Genomic DNA, 15694 nt, shown 5'->3' on the forward strand with positions numbered 1-15694 from the left:
AATTACCCATACATGTAATAACTTTTTTTTTAGTCCCCTACTGGTTGAAAACCAGTTTCGGGGACTATAGGAATGCACTTTTCCGCCATTCCGTCCGTCCGTCTGTCCGTCCGTCTGTCCGTTCTAACGAAACGGTATTTATGTGACACCCCCCTTGATCTCTCTATTGTTCTAACAGTCACCTAAAACGAAAAAGGTCACATAAACAGAACGGAATGAATGACATCAAAGAGAAAGTACCGTTATGCAGTCACTTAACCATCATTTTGCGGGCACGGACAGACGGACGGACGGACAGACGGCCACGTCCTCCGTCCGTCCGTCCGCAATTTCGTGTCCGGTCAATAACTCTGTCATCCATGAAGGGATTTTAATATTACTTGGCACAAATGTTCCCCATGATGAGACGACGTGTCATGCGCAAAACCCGGACCCCTAGCTCAAAGGTCAAGGTCACAATTGGAGGTAAAAGGTCAACAGGGCTTTTTTCCTGTCCGGTCCACAACTCTCCCATCCTTGAAGGGATTTTAGTATTACTTGGCACAAATGTTCCCCATGCAAATCTCGGACCCCTAGCTCAAAGGTCAAGGTCACAATTGGAGGTCAAAGGTCAACAGGGCTTTTTTCCTGTCCGGTCCATAACTCTCCCATCCATGAAGAGATTTTAATATTACTTGGCACAAATGTTCCCCATGAGGAGACGACGTGTCATGCGCAAAACCTGGACCCCGAGCTTAAAGGTCAATGTCACAATTGGAGGTCAAAGGTCAACAAGGCTTTTTTCCTGTCCGGTCCATAACTCTCCCATCTATGAAGGGATTTTAATATTACTTGGCACAAATGTACCTCATAATAAGACGATGTGTCATGCACAACTTTCAGACCCCTAGCTCAAAGGCCAAGGTCACACTTAGCAGTCAATGTTAACATAGCATGAACAGGGTCTGTTTCGTGTCCGGTCCATAACTCTGACATTCATTAAGGGATTTTAATATTACTTAGCACAAGTGTTTCCCATGATGAGACGACATGTCGTGCGTAAATCCCAGACCCCTAGCTCAAAGGTCAAGGTCACAATTGGGGGTCAAAAGTCAACAGAGTTTTTTTCCTGTCCCGTCCATAACTCTGCCATCCATGAAGGGATTTTAATATTACTTGGCACAAATGTTCCCCATGATAAGACAACATGTCATGCGCAAAGCCCAGACCCTTAGCTCAAAGGTCAAGGTCACAACTGGAGGTCAAAGGTCAATAAGGTTTTTTCCCTGTCCGATGCAGAACTCTGTCATCCATCAAGGGATTACAATATTACTTGGCATAAATGTTTCCCATGATGAGACGACGTGTCATGCGCAACACCCAGTACCCTAGCTTAAAGGTCAAGGTCACACTTTGAGATCAAAGGTCAAGAGGATTTTTTTCCTGTCCGGTCTGTAACTTTGTCATGCAAAGAGGATTTAGATATCAGTTGGCACAAATATTCCCCTGGATGAGACAACATGTCATGCGCACGAACCAGGTCCCTAGGTCTAAGGTCAAGGTCATATTTAAAGGTCAAAGGTCAAATTCAAGAATGACTTTGTACGGAACATTTCTTCTTCATGCCTGGAGGGATTTTGATGTAACTTGGACCAAATGTTCACCACCATGAGGCACCCTTGTTTTTAGAATTACGTCCCTTTGTTTTATTATCAATAGATTTTATTGTAATTTTTTTATTACTGGCGGTAGAGAAAAATCGAGACCACTTTTCTGTGGTACAGCATGCATGTAACATCCAATTTTAAGGTGTATTTTGACCTATCTCTACCTGGTAAAGGGTTTCTTGTGGACTTATATTATAATTATAGATTTATTTATTTTTTTTTAAAGATTAATTTCCCTTTGTTGTTACTATAAATAACTTACATGATAACATTTTTATAATCAGCCAAAAAAATTCAATCTTAAAACAACTGTGGGTTTTTATATATGCACATTTTAATCCAAAAGTGTTGTTATAACATATTGTATATGTAGTACAATATTGTTTATACATCATTGACAGATATCAGTTCATTATGTTATACTGCAGTAGAGAAAATTAGGTGCCTTCCAGTAGGGGACTTTGTATTGCATGGCAATACTTCATTCACTTGTTGTCAATAGTATAAGCATTTTGTAAGATATTGTAATTTCACCTTTGTCCACAGAATAATCAACTTGTTTACGTTCATCATTGTGATAATAAAAGTTATGGAAGTAATGACGACACAATTATCGTTTTTTTTAGGTTACTATACTGCTTATCTTTTATCATTCTCAAAGTTTTAATAGGCTAACTTTTTTTCACTAAAATACTGTTTATTTTGAAAGAATGTCTCCACTTACACATTGTAATGGCAACAGTTATGGCAACGTGTCTCTCCACGGAAGCGTCATGATGTAGCGTTACTCTTTCGCGCCTTCGTACTCGCAACTGAAAAATAATGAATGATGTTTTATTTCTGTAAAAACAAGAGAAAGCGATAGAGCAGAGCGAAAGATGTCCTTGTCATTATTAAAAAAAGGAGATGATAAACTTCTTTGGCTTTCACCCCGAATCATGTATTTTGGTAACATATTTACTGAACCATATTTAGTGCAAATATCACCCTGCACTTCAGGAGGAGATTTTTCTACTTTATTTTCAAACAAAAAATTTTCAGTCTCGTTTGCATAGGATATACTTATAAATTAACAAACTTGCACATGCTTTATGTACGGATACTTTACACCACAGTTTTGAAAATTAATCGTACATATTTAAAAAAAAAAGTCCTTTGAATTTTAAAGTTAAAAACGGACACACAGTTATATCAAACGCTTGTGTATAAGTATTTGCCTCAGATGAGCTAAAATGAAATATTATTTAAGCAATAAACTAACTAAAAGAATAACCAAAAACAATTTTGCAAATAACACTAAAAATGATTTTACCTCTCGGAATATGGCGGAGTAGCAGCCTATAGATACCAGCACTGGCATCAGGAAACAAACACTGAATAATCCGAGCATATAGCCAATATTGTCATGTGACCAGTCTGGTGTACACGAGATGCCAGAGGGCTCATAGACGTAACGGTTTACGCCGACAAGAGGAAGGAAACCCCACACAAGTCCATGCAGGTAACAACCGAGGCCCAGGACATTGACTACGTTCTTAGTTAGTAGACGCTTGATGTCTGGTCGGCACATAATAATATAGCGTTCAAACGAAATACCTGAAATTCAAACAAACAAAAAAACCGTTAATTATATTCCCACCTACACTTACTATGCATCTTTTTACATAAGTTTTAAATTACCTTTTGTTGCTGTTGTTTATCAAATAATCGAGTCTTCTCGTTCTTTATCATGATTAACCACAGAGTTCATACTTATGGGACTTGACCCGCCAGACTCTAGGCTTCAGACCACTTTGTACACTTTATATCTGTATAGCCAGGACCATGGTGTACAAAAAGTTGTTCCGTTAGTGATATTAAATGCCTAGCAATAAAATAGATACCGGCTGTTCCAAATAGCTGAAACCGTATGAGCCGTGCCATGAGAAAACCAACATAGTGGGTTTGCGACCAGCATGGATCCAGACCAGCCTGCGCATCCGCGCAGTCTGGTCAGGCTCCATGCTGTTCGCTTTTGAAGCCTATTGGAATTGGAGAAACTGTTAGCGAACAGCATGGAGCCTGACCAGACTGCGCGGATGCGCAGGCTGGTCTGGATCCATGCTGGTCGCAAACCCACTATGTTGGTTTTCTCATGGCGCGGCTCGTATATTTTCAGAAATTTTGATTATTTCACTTCATCGACTTTTCACTATGACGTTCAATATGGCGCCGATCCATTCCCACGGTGGCTGATGTGTATGCCTGGAGATTGCAAAATTTCAAATGACAAATTGAAACAAAAAAGTCACAAATGATCATGAACTGTTAATCCATAAAGTACAATGTAAAAGTGCATTACATATAAATGTTTAATAGGATTCTTACTTTTAGCATTTTTGTTATTAAGTAAAATGTGCACATGTCCTTATCTCTATATAGAAAATTTGACCAGTATTGATTAACGACTGGATGAATATTCTTCGTAATGCGACTCGCAATATACCATCTTAGTATTTCAAGCTAATGACTTAAATGTCTTCGGTTTAGATAAGACCTCATTATGCTTTCTTGCCGATTAGAAATAACTGATTGCTAATTTTCGCTGTCCATAAAAAGAATGGCATCCATAAAACTGCAAATTAGTTAACAGCTTTTCGGATTATTCCTTTACAAAATGTCAATGCTAATATTAGGACAGCAGTTACATAATATTACTTGTGTGTGTCATTCTAGGATCACATTTTGTACTAATTGTGAAAACATCCTTAATACAACATGAAATACCGATTCACTCATTCGAGAGCAGAATTATATGAAATCGTATCCTACATGTATACGTTATCTGAAATTTATTTAAAAACGAACAAAGATGAAATACGAATAGTTACATTTAAGGACATATAACAGCATTTGTATTGCAGTCTAGAAAAAGTAAACAAATAAAAAACAAATATTTCTCGTAAACCAAGGACTAAGTAAATTGTTTAGGGAAAACAGTGGGGTATAGTTTAGGAAACACTACTGGAGATTTATACCTGTTATTGTTCAACTACACTTTAGTCTACTTTCTGACCGTTTCTTCTGTGGTGTTTTTAAAGTGTGCTGAGTTTGCGTTCTAGTAATATGCCAGCTTCCCGTACTTCCATTTGAAATACATTAAGGCATGCAGTGTCGTTGCTAAATACGCCAACTAATAGAACGCTTATGTACGCCTACTTAAAATAGAACGCTTAAGTACGCCTACTTAAAATACTGTGTACGTACTTAAAATAGAACGCCTGTGTACGCCTAAAACTGGAACGCCTATGTACGCCTACTTAAAATAGAACGCTTAAGTACGCCTACTTAAAATAGAACACCAATGTATATGTACTTAAAATAGAACGCCTGTGTACGCCTAAAACTGGAACGCCTATGTACGCCTACTTAAAATAGAACGCCCATGTACGCTTACTTAAAATAGAAAGCCTATGTATGCCTATTTAAAACAGAGGCCTATGTGCGTCTACATCAAATAGAAAGCCCATGTATGCCTACTTAAAAAGAACGCCTAAGAACGCCTACTTAGAACAAAAACGCCAATGTATGCCTACTTGAAATAGAACGCCTATGTTTGCCTACTTAAAATAGAACGCCCATGTACGCCTACTTAAAATAGAACGCCCATGTATGGCTACTTAAAATAGAATGCCCATGTACGCCTATTTAAAATAGAATGCCCATGTACGCCTACTTAAAATAGAACGCCCATGTATGGCTACTTAAAATAAAATTCCAATGTACGCCTATTTAAAATAGAAACGCCCATGTATGCCTACTGAAAAAAGAACGCCTATCTATACCTACTTAAAATTGAACACCTATGTACGCCTACTTAAAACAGAACGCCCATGTACGCCTACTTAAAATAGAACTATTAGGTACGCCTACTTAAAATAGAACGACTATGTACGCCTACTTAAAATAGAACGCCAATGTACGCCTACTTAAAATAGAACGACTATGTACGCCTACTTAAAACAGAACGACTATGTACGCCTACTTAAAATAGACTGCCAATGTACGCATATTTAAAACAGAAACGTCCATGTATGCCTACTGAAAATAGAACGCCTATCTATACCTACTTAAGTTAGAACACCTATGTACGCCTTCTTAAAACAGAACGCCCATGTACGCCTACTTAAAATAGAACTATTATGTACGCCTACTTAAAATAGAACGACTATGTACGCCTACTTTAAATAGACTGCCAATGTACGCATATTTAAAACAGAAACGTCCATGTATGCCTACAGAAAATAGAACGCGTATCTATACCTACTTAAAATAGAACACCTATGTACGCCTACTTAAAACAGAACGCCCATGTACGCCTATTTAAAATAGAACTATTATGTACGCCTACATAAAATAGAATGCCAATGTACGCATATTTAAAACAGAAACGTCCATGTATGCCTTCTGGAAATAGAACGCCTATCTATACCTACTTAAAATAGAACACCTAGGTACACCTACTTAAAACAGAACGCCAATGTATGCCTACTTAAAATAAAACAACTATGTTCGCCTACTTAAAACAGGAACGCCCATGAAAGCCTACTTAAAATAGAAACGCCCATGTAAAATAGAACCCCCATGTATGCCTACTTAAAATAGAACGATTATGTCATCTACTTAAAATAGAATGCCAATGTACGCATATTTAAAATAGAAACGTCCATGTATGCCTACTGAAAATAGAACGCCTATCTATATCTACTTAAAATAGAACACCTATGTACGCCTACTTAAAACAGAACGCCCACGTACGCCTACTTAAAATAGAACGATCATGTACGCTGACTTAAAATAGAATGCCAATGTACGCATATTTGAAACAGAAACGTCCATGTATGCCTACTGAAAATAGAACGCCTATCTATACCTACTTAAAATGGAACACCTATGTACGCCTACTTAAAACAGAACGCCCAAGTATGCCCACTTAAAATAGAACAACTATGTTCGCCTACTTAAAATAGAAACACCCATGAAACCCTACTTAAAATAGAACGCCTATGTAAAATAGAACCCCCATGTATGCCTACTTAAAACAGAACGCCTCTGTATGCCTACTTAAAACAGAACGTCCATGTACGCATACTTACAATAGAACGCCAATGTGCGCCTACTTGAAATAGAACGCCCATGTACGCCTACTTAAAACAGAACGACTATGTACGCCTACTTAAAATAGAAACGCCCAGGTATGCCTACTGAAAATAGAACGCCTATCTATACCTACTTAAAACAGAATGCCAATGTATGCCTACTTAAAATAGAACGACTATGTTCGCCTACTTAAAATAGAACGTCCATGAACGTCTACTTAACATAGAACGCCAATGTGTGCCCACTTGAAATAGAACGCCCATGTACGCCTACTTAAAACAGAACGACTATATACGCCTACTTAAAATAGAACGCCCATGTATACCTACTTAAAATAGAACGACTATGTACGCCTACTTAAAATAGAACGCCCATTTATGCATACTTAAAATAGAACGCGTACTTATGCTTTCTTAAAAGAGAACACCTATGTACCCCTACTTAAAATAGAACACCCATGTTTAAAGGGAAAGGCAATGTTGTTTTGATGTTAATTCCATCTGTTGGGATTTCTTTAATCATTTAAAGATGTGAAAGAATTTTTCAAAATCGACTTAAAAATAAGAAAGTTATGAGCATTTAAATATTTGATCGAAATGGCGGCCATTTTGTTTCCATGGCAACAAAAAACAAAATGGCGGATATATTAAATTTGTAGACACATATTTGAACTGTATTTACTTATTTCTGTAAAATGATTTCTCTATTTTTCCAAGCTATAATGAAAAAAGTTAGCATGTTTTACATATTACATTCAAGAAACATATAAAATTAATCTATTTAAAAGGTTATTTGCTAAAGAAAAGAATTCAGCAGTGTGTAAATGACGTGATAAACACGCAAAATGGCTGCCTCCATGATCAGCAATTTTCTTAAATTTCAAACTGCTATATCTTTTTCAATAGTGGTCCGATTTTAAAAATTCTTTCAGCGTTATGAAAGGCTTGATAATGGCTTTCATACGAAATTAACATATTGTCAGGCTTTCCTTATCCTAGAACGCCTATGTAAAATAGAATGTCCATGTATCCCTACTTAAGATAGAACGCCTCTGTATGCCTACATAAAATAGAACGCCCATGTACGCCTACTTGAAATAGAACGCCCATGTGCGCCTACTTAATATAGAACGTCCATGTACGCCTACTTTTAATAGAACGACTATGTACGCCTACTTAAAATAGAACGCCCAAGTACGCCTACTTAACATAGAACGCCTATATACGCCTACTTAAAATAGAACGCCCTTGTACGCCTACATAAAATAGAACGCCCAAGTACGCCTACTTGAAATAGAACGCCATGTGCGCCTACTTAATATAGAACGCCCATGTACGCCTACCTGTAATAGAACGACTATGTACGCCTACTTGAAATAGAACGCCCTTGTACGCCTACTTAAAATAGAACGCCCATATACGCCTACTTAAAATAGAACGGCTATGTATGCCTACTTAAAATAGAACGCCTATGTACGCCTACTTAAAATAGAACGCACTTGATGCCTACTTAAAATAGAACGCCCATGTATACCTACTTAAAATAGAACGCCTTTGTACCCCTTCTTAAAATAGAACGTCCATGTACGCCTACCTAAAAAGAACGCCTATGTACTCCTATTTAAAATAGAACAATCCACTTTAGTCAAACTGCAACTGCAAAACTATGCTTCTTAGATCATTTGTAGTGATAAATTTGCGAGAGCCTATGCTTTGGTGTTGCACATTTCACTTTCATCCATATCTGTCTCAGTGCAGCATGGTCTGCTATTATTTCGGTAAAACCGAGATATCATGATTGCATTGCGAGTACATGTAGCTTGTAAATGGCCATAAGTATGGCCATGACTTGTTTTTAATTGTCGTACTTCGCGTCCCATTGCCGTGCGTCGCATCACAATATGGACTGTCGTATGAAGTGTCGCATTGTATTGTCGAGTGTTATGTCGGAGCGGGACACACGACATTCATTGTGACACGAATTTGACACCGTAGTTTTATGTAGGACGCACCAAAGAACGTTTCTATTTTGAGATAAATATATTACCCTTTTCTTCCGTTAGCTTACAGTTTATGTTCGGATGTGAATCACTAATGATTTAACCTATTTTCAGACTTGACCGAGTTGGACGTTATTATAATTAACCTATTTGTATACAGCCACGATATTTCCTTGCATTAACTGGATTATGAAACAATTACACACTCTGTAGACAGTTTCCATACTTGTATATTCTATGATTCGTAGGATAAACGTATGTAGGTGTGACGGTGTCAATATATGTTAAATTTCCCTACCCATACTATAATCTAATGAGCAAGGGCACGGAAAGGAAGTGCAACGTAATCAAGAACCAACGCAAATGAGTGATCCACACGATTATTAATGCTGGTTTAGGTGAGCAATGTCTTGTCGTGTTTATCTCCTCGTACTTTGACTCACATGTTGTTGTGTATTTTTTTTATTTCTGGTCCTTTGGGATCATTTAGAACATTTGATTTTACTGTAATAGAATTACACTGGGGCGTTTTGTATATAAACATGATGCACATTTTCATTAACATTCGGCAATATTAAAGTCACGTTGACATATCATTTGGCGCCAAAACAGGTGCCGACATAAAAATGCTAAATCATCCTTGGCTTCATTACATTTTTTTCGGTTACCTTACATCCCCGAATACAAACTCCAACACAGCGTTACTTCCTCTTATCGGTACAGTACATGATTTTGACAATATTCCTGCGATGAGATTTAAGTGTAATAGGAGATGCCGGGAAACAAAATCCAAACAAAGAGGAAAATAATAAAACTCAATTCCTTGGTCAGCCTAATTAGCTTCCTGTCTAATTCCCTTATCACTGTAAATAAAAGTTTTGTCTGTCAAACATTGTTTCTTACTATTTGGCCTAATAGAAAACTTTGATTTGATATAACAAGACGATTGTTGACTCTCCAATCATCCAGCGAATATATTGCGATTTTCACCAGAACCGAAGCGATGCATTCTGCTAAATGAGTATCGCAAAGTAAATTTTGCCGAAACTTTCTGCCAATCACAGTACTATATATAAAGGGGTGGTATTAATTTGCAATAAAAAACAGCTTAGGGACATAGGTTATAAAACTGTATTTTCAGGACATCATGTACATATACTACACTTTCAGGCACCTGACACTAACTTGCGAACAACAGCACTTACGCAACTAGCCAAGCCATTCCCTTTTAGAAGGAATATTTTATATGAATCGAAACGGTATTACACTTCATTCACATACTGAATACATGATGGTGGACTGATGGTCTAGTGGTAACATGCTTGATTGTCAATTCAGAGGTCCGGGGTGCGAATCCCGGTCCAGGCACTTGATATTTCCGAGATGCTCTTGAGTGTCTCCCACCTAACTAAGAGGCCTGTACTGGCTCTTCTATATCGGTGTTATTCCCCGGGCACGTTAAAAGACCAGACTTTCTATTCGCAGAGCTAGGTTAAGTTAGCTGGACAGATCTGTATCTAAACAAAAGATTTTTTCTCTATCTGTTCTGGGGGGCTTTCATCTAACTCTGTCCCTCTGGTCAGATCGCTCTGTGTCTTTACTAGTAGAGGATGAATTTCGTGCCCTGTGTGGCAATAATATTTATAATAATAACGGTGATAAGGCGCCTACGTCATTTTGCGCATCATGTTACTTAGTCTTAAAACTGTTAGAGCACGGTTATGCGCGTGCATCACGTCAACCTACGCAATGAAAAAGGACACTCTAGCACAATACTGCTGCTTTTGTCACTTTCCAGGGGTGTTTTAACAAGAGAGAAAACGTGTGTTTACAGAGTAATTATTATAGTGCTGTTAAAATACCTTTTTATATATGCGCGTTCCATGGCGATGTGTAAACGTATTTCGGCCCCAAAACGGATAATTAAAATGGAAATCACGTCAACGTGAAAAAAACAACGTAGCTTTTACCGCACATTTCATGGAAATTTAATGATGTTGAGGGACAATAGTCATTTATTTGGTTTTTACACGTTTTATGCTAGAAAAGCGTCAGCGCATGTTCTTTTCGTGTTATAACTTCTTCAGAATCCCTCGGGAATCGTTGGTACCCTCGCCCTACTGGGGCCAATATAAAATCGCTTGATTAATAACATTGTACATGGTATGTACCTCTTCAAATTTGCAGGGGAAAAACTTTATCTAAATTTATGAAATATTACCGAATTTTAAAAAATGCAATTTTTATAATAAGTATAATATGTTTTTAAATGGAAGTGAAAGGCGGGGAGATTTGGTCCGCCGTGGTCAAATTGAACAGGGGAATTTTGTCCGTGAAGGGATAATTTGTAATACGTACAAAAGCGCATTTAGTAACAAAAAAAAAAGATGATATAAAAACAGTTTTGATACATCTACACATGCAAATTATCTATAGTATTTGTAATTTATTTAAACTCTTGAAAGTCAAGTCAAATGTGTTATTTTCTTATCATACCAGGTAGAACACGTACTTAAGAATCATATAATTAAATGAAAGAAAATATACGCCGCTTTATCATCAGACGATACGCGATCAAAATTTCACATTGGATTTGCAGCTGCAATATAAGCGAAACTTATTTTTAGTTCGATGATCAAAAAGTTGTTTTCTTAAAATTTTACGGACTACTTTTAGAGATTTCCTCTTTTTGGAGACCTTCTGTGATACGGATGATCCATAATGCCTTTGATTATATATAAAGTTTAGTTCCGGTCGATTATAACTTGCTAGTCTATTTAAAAAAAATCATTTATTCAATATTATTTACCAACGAATTTACTCTTCAAATAAGAGTTTTTAAACAAAAACCAACAACAACACCATACCAATCATGCACTTACATGTAAAAAGTGAAGTTGAAGTAACTCCCAACCATGTCATAAAGAATCCGTAAAATATACACCCGAAATCGCCATACAACCACCAACTTGCCAACATTGAGGTCACGATCATTGGCGACCCGAATATTCGAACTAACACTTCGTCCACCAAAAGGAAAGCTACAAGTCTGTAAACAGGACATTGTACTTGTTTTGTCTTCCACAGAGCCCAGAGTACACTTGTACTCATCAAAGAAGAACACAAAAATACAAGCAGAGAAATAAATCCACATGCCGTTGATACCTTCTGGAAAGTCATGTCGTCCGCAAATACCATATCCGTTGTATTGATCATAGTGACCACCAATAGTTTGAACACCAACAGATCTCTAATTTAAAGATGTAAGTATTCCATGTTATATAGCGATAAAATCTATTTGCCACAAGATAGGAAAACAGGCTCCTAACAGATGTCAACGACATGAAGCACGGTTGATGCAGATCGTTATAATCAATGAACGTTTGTAGCAACTTTGTCTAACAAAAAGGTGAGAAACTGTCAGTATCATTTATACGAAATGAAAAAAGAGACACTATATATTCATTCGAGACGTAATATCAATAAGTGTCGAGGATAGTTCGTTTAATAGCAAACAACTGAACTACCAATAATTATCAAATATCACATCGATAGTCTTTAGGTAATATCATATTTTGTAATCATTCTGAATTAAAGAATCCGATTATACTGAAACCCGATTCGAACAGGCTATGTGTCTAACATGATAAGTATCTAACATGACATACTGAGTAACCAACTTTACTTGGAACTTTATATGGAGCTCAAACTCATCAATCAAGATCCCGATATTAAGGACAGAATTATAATTCAATACATAATTATTATTATTATTGTTATTATTATTATTATAATTATTATTATTATCGTTTCATTTCGCACATGAAAAAAGCAATATTCCGACAAATGCAGTCGTGTCGTGTGCAGTCAGGCAAATCAAATTAATGAGTTATTAGAAATAGTGACAGAGTTTTATTGATAGAAAAAAAGGGTAAATGCGCTATACACCGATATCAGCTTTGAGTCAGAAACAATTGTGTTAATATCTGAATGGGGTGTTCACATAATATAAAAATCGATTTTTTAATGAAACCATTAAAACAATGTTTCCTTGACCTTTTTTCATGCGATACCATAAAATCATAAGATGCTTTATAAAGTAAGTTTCCAGTCTTAAAAAAAGCTTGTAACTGTATTGCTTGTGGAGAGTTTGTCGACTTCCGGGCAAATCGAACTTAATACTACAAGACACAGGTCTGGTAGGAATCAAGTTAAAAGCTGCTTCTAGGGGGCACGAGTCGTGCTACACGTATCACGTGAACAGATTCAATCATACCGAGTTATTCTGTTGATTATTTTTCTCTATTGATCCAAATAGTCACCTAATTATGTTTAAAAAATGATAATAATAATAAAATTGTTATTTTTATATTCCTTCCTTTCTGTTTATTCGTTTAAGGACTATGCTATTTTGAAATGTATGAATAAGTTAGATGGGGTACATCATCATTTCTGAAGAATTTCGAAGTTACTATAAAACAAGCTTTTTTCTGGTAAGACAATACGTTAAAACCATGAAGTGCTGAACTATCACTTTAATCAAAAGAGTTATCAGTATGTTGGTGTCACAATTTTCGGTACAAGTATTCTGTATAAATGCGTAAAACTATAACATGCAAAATAAAGCAGAACTATCTGTGTACAAGTGAATGAGCTGAGCGCGTTTTCTTCTAATTCCATTTATTACTTTTTTTAAAAAAACACAATACAACTACCCAGGTGTTGGCAAAATAAGTCATTTCTGTGCACATGCCTTTACATGAGCGAGTACTATAGGTAATGATATGGTGAGCGAGAAGGGTCTGAGCGCTCACGTAGAGCGCATTAACACGGATTTTACATCAAGCAGATAAGGTGTCACCCCGGTATTGAAGTACTTCCGGGTCGTTGTATCCTAGGAAGTAGTTCTTTGAAATTTTGGAGTTCCCAATTTGAAGCTATCCCTACTTTGACATGTTAAATTCCAAAAGTATTTATTGACATTGTCATGATTGTGTACCTTTTGTGTCATTTCTAATGTCTTTAACAGTTGTTTTGTCTGTGTTTTCATGACTACATTTCTGTGCGGAAGGATTAAAAAAAGACCGGTGGCCATGCCAGATGTGAGGGGGTGGGGGGGGGGGGGGCATTTAAACATGGACTAAATACTTTGATGTGTAGCAAAAAGGTTCATTGTTTATGATAGTGTGTTTGTGTGCTATATTGACTGGGGTAGTATAACTCTTCAGAAATACAGAGTTGTCAATGCTGCAATTTTGTTGTGAAATTCACAATCCATACCCGAAAGTGCTTATTTTACTACACAGCAAAGAAGGAGAAATTGTGCTGGGCCGACACCATAAAGATACATATAACTTTACCATAAGTCCGCAAAGTACAACAAAGAAAACAACAGTATTAATTTTGAAATAATATTATTTATTTACAGACGAATGCCTGACAAATGACTTCGAGAATTAGAAAGCTGCATACTCGAGTACCTGATATTTTCCACTTTGGTTAAAAAAAGGCATTTTTACAACAGATAATGACTGACTACGGTAATAAATAAAAGCGCCGAAAGCACAGAAAGGTTGAAACCCGCATAAACCGCTCCGCTGTAAAAATTTAAGTTACTTTCATGAAACAGTATAACATTCAAACCATTTGCATCAGTGTTATGCACTATATACCAGAAATTCTGCTCTGACTAAAACCATCAAGTGTCTTGAAACACACTGACGAGCTAGGTAAGGCAACCCTCCATCGGCTTAATTAAAATTTACTCTAATGATACAAATGAGAAATACAGTGTCTGTTTCATTAAAAGCACACATATTCACAAAGAGCCTAGATAATAGAATTATTAGACCCATATCTTTTTTTCAAATTAAAGAGGCATACCCTACATCAAGCAGATTAAAATTTTGCAACCGTATATTATGGGCTAGACATAAGTAAAAGAAGAATTTATTACAATATTCAAGAAGAACATATCGAACTATTCCGTTTTAGGCGAATAATCACCTATATAGCGTCTGTCTATAATAAATCGCTATCCACCCAAAATTGTACAACAACAACTTGATAGATAGTAAACCATGAATTTTACATATTATTGCTGGAGTGTTTAGCTGAATTTTTGAGAGTTGTTGTGTTATGGATCAATACAGGTGCGTGTAATATGATCAATAAAGAAGGTTTCGCAGCGAATTCGCTTGCTGCAGCGGCGCCGTATGTGCTGTGTTCCTTAAGTACACTGCTTGTTCCTTTTGATGATTCATGTACACATGGTTAATTGCACTCAGTTTTAATGTATGCCTCTTTTAACATGAAATTTTAACAGTTAACAAACGTTACTTTACGTTAAAAATCTATAGAAAATGCCATTTTTAACTGCCAGTGTGTCATAGTTTCTCTTTCGATTTTCTAAAAGATATACACTGTTAGAAAGCTTGCGATCGATGGATAATTAAATATATTTTCTTTTCTCATGTGAGTTGAAACGATTGTTAAACCTGACCAGGAACTGTTACATGTATACTAGAAATAGCGGTCGGTATACTCGTAAATAATCAATAAAAGTAGAACGGCGGATTAATCTGCTTCAGTGAAAACTGTCATTATTGATATTCTTGCAGTCTCCAGAATATTTGTATTGATAAGAAGGTAAATCTGTAAAATTGAGTTAGAACTACTGAAAATATTAAATTGAAAGGAAATATGTTTATTTTACATGTAAGAGCAAGGCATTAAACCCCTCGTGAAACTATTGCAAATGGTATTCACCGTCGATGTATTATATTTTAACGTTTAACTGAAACAAACAAATACCTCTTGTATATTTATTCAAATAAAAAAAAACAAACAAACAATCAAAGATAAAGATAAAACAGGAACAGTGTTCATCTATCTTATTTTGTTGAGTTTA

General features: G+C 36.4%; 1 protein-coding gene across 1 annotated transcript in view; it reads right to left on the reverse strand.

The window, feature by feature from the left end:
- LOC123552002 (visual pigment-like receptor peropsin) overlaps positions 1–15694 on the reverse strand; it is a 34798-nt gene that overhangs the window by 1656 nt on the left and 17448 nt on the right. The window contains exons 2-3 of the mRNA XM_053524912.1: positions 2959–3242; positions 2371–2458 (exon numbers count right to left, since the gene is read on the reverse strand). Of these exons, the coding sequence (XP_053380887.1) occupies positions 2371–2458; positions 2959–3242 (372 nt within the window). The remainder of the gene's footprint in view (positions 1–2370; positions 2459–2958; positions 3243–15694) is intronic.

This window comes from Mercenaria mercenaria, chromosome 15 (assembly GCF_021730395.1).
Source record: "Mercenaria mercenaria strain notata chromosome 15, MADL_Memer_1, whole genome shotgun sequence".
Taxonomy (NCBI): Eukaryota; Metazoa; Mollusca; class Bivalvia; order Venerida; family Veneridae; genus Mercenaria; species Mercenaria mercenaria.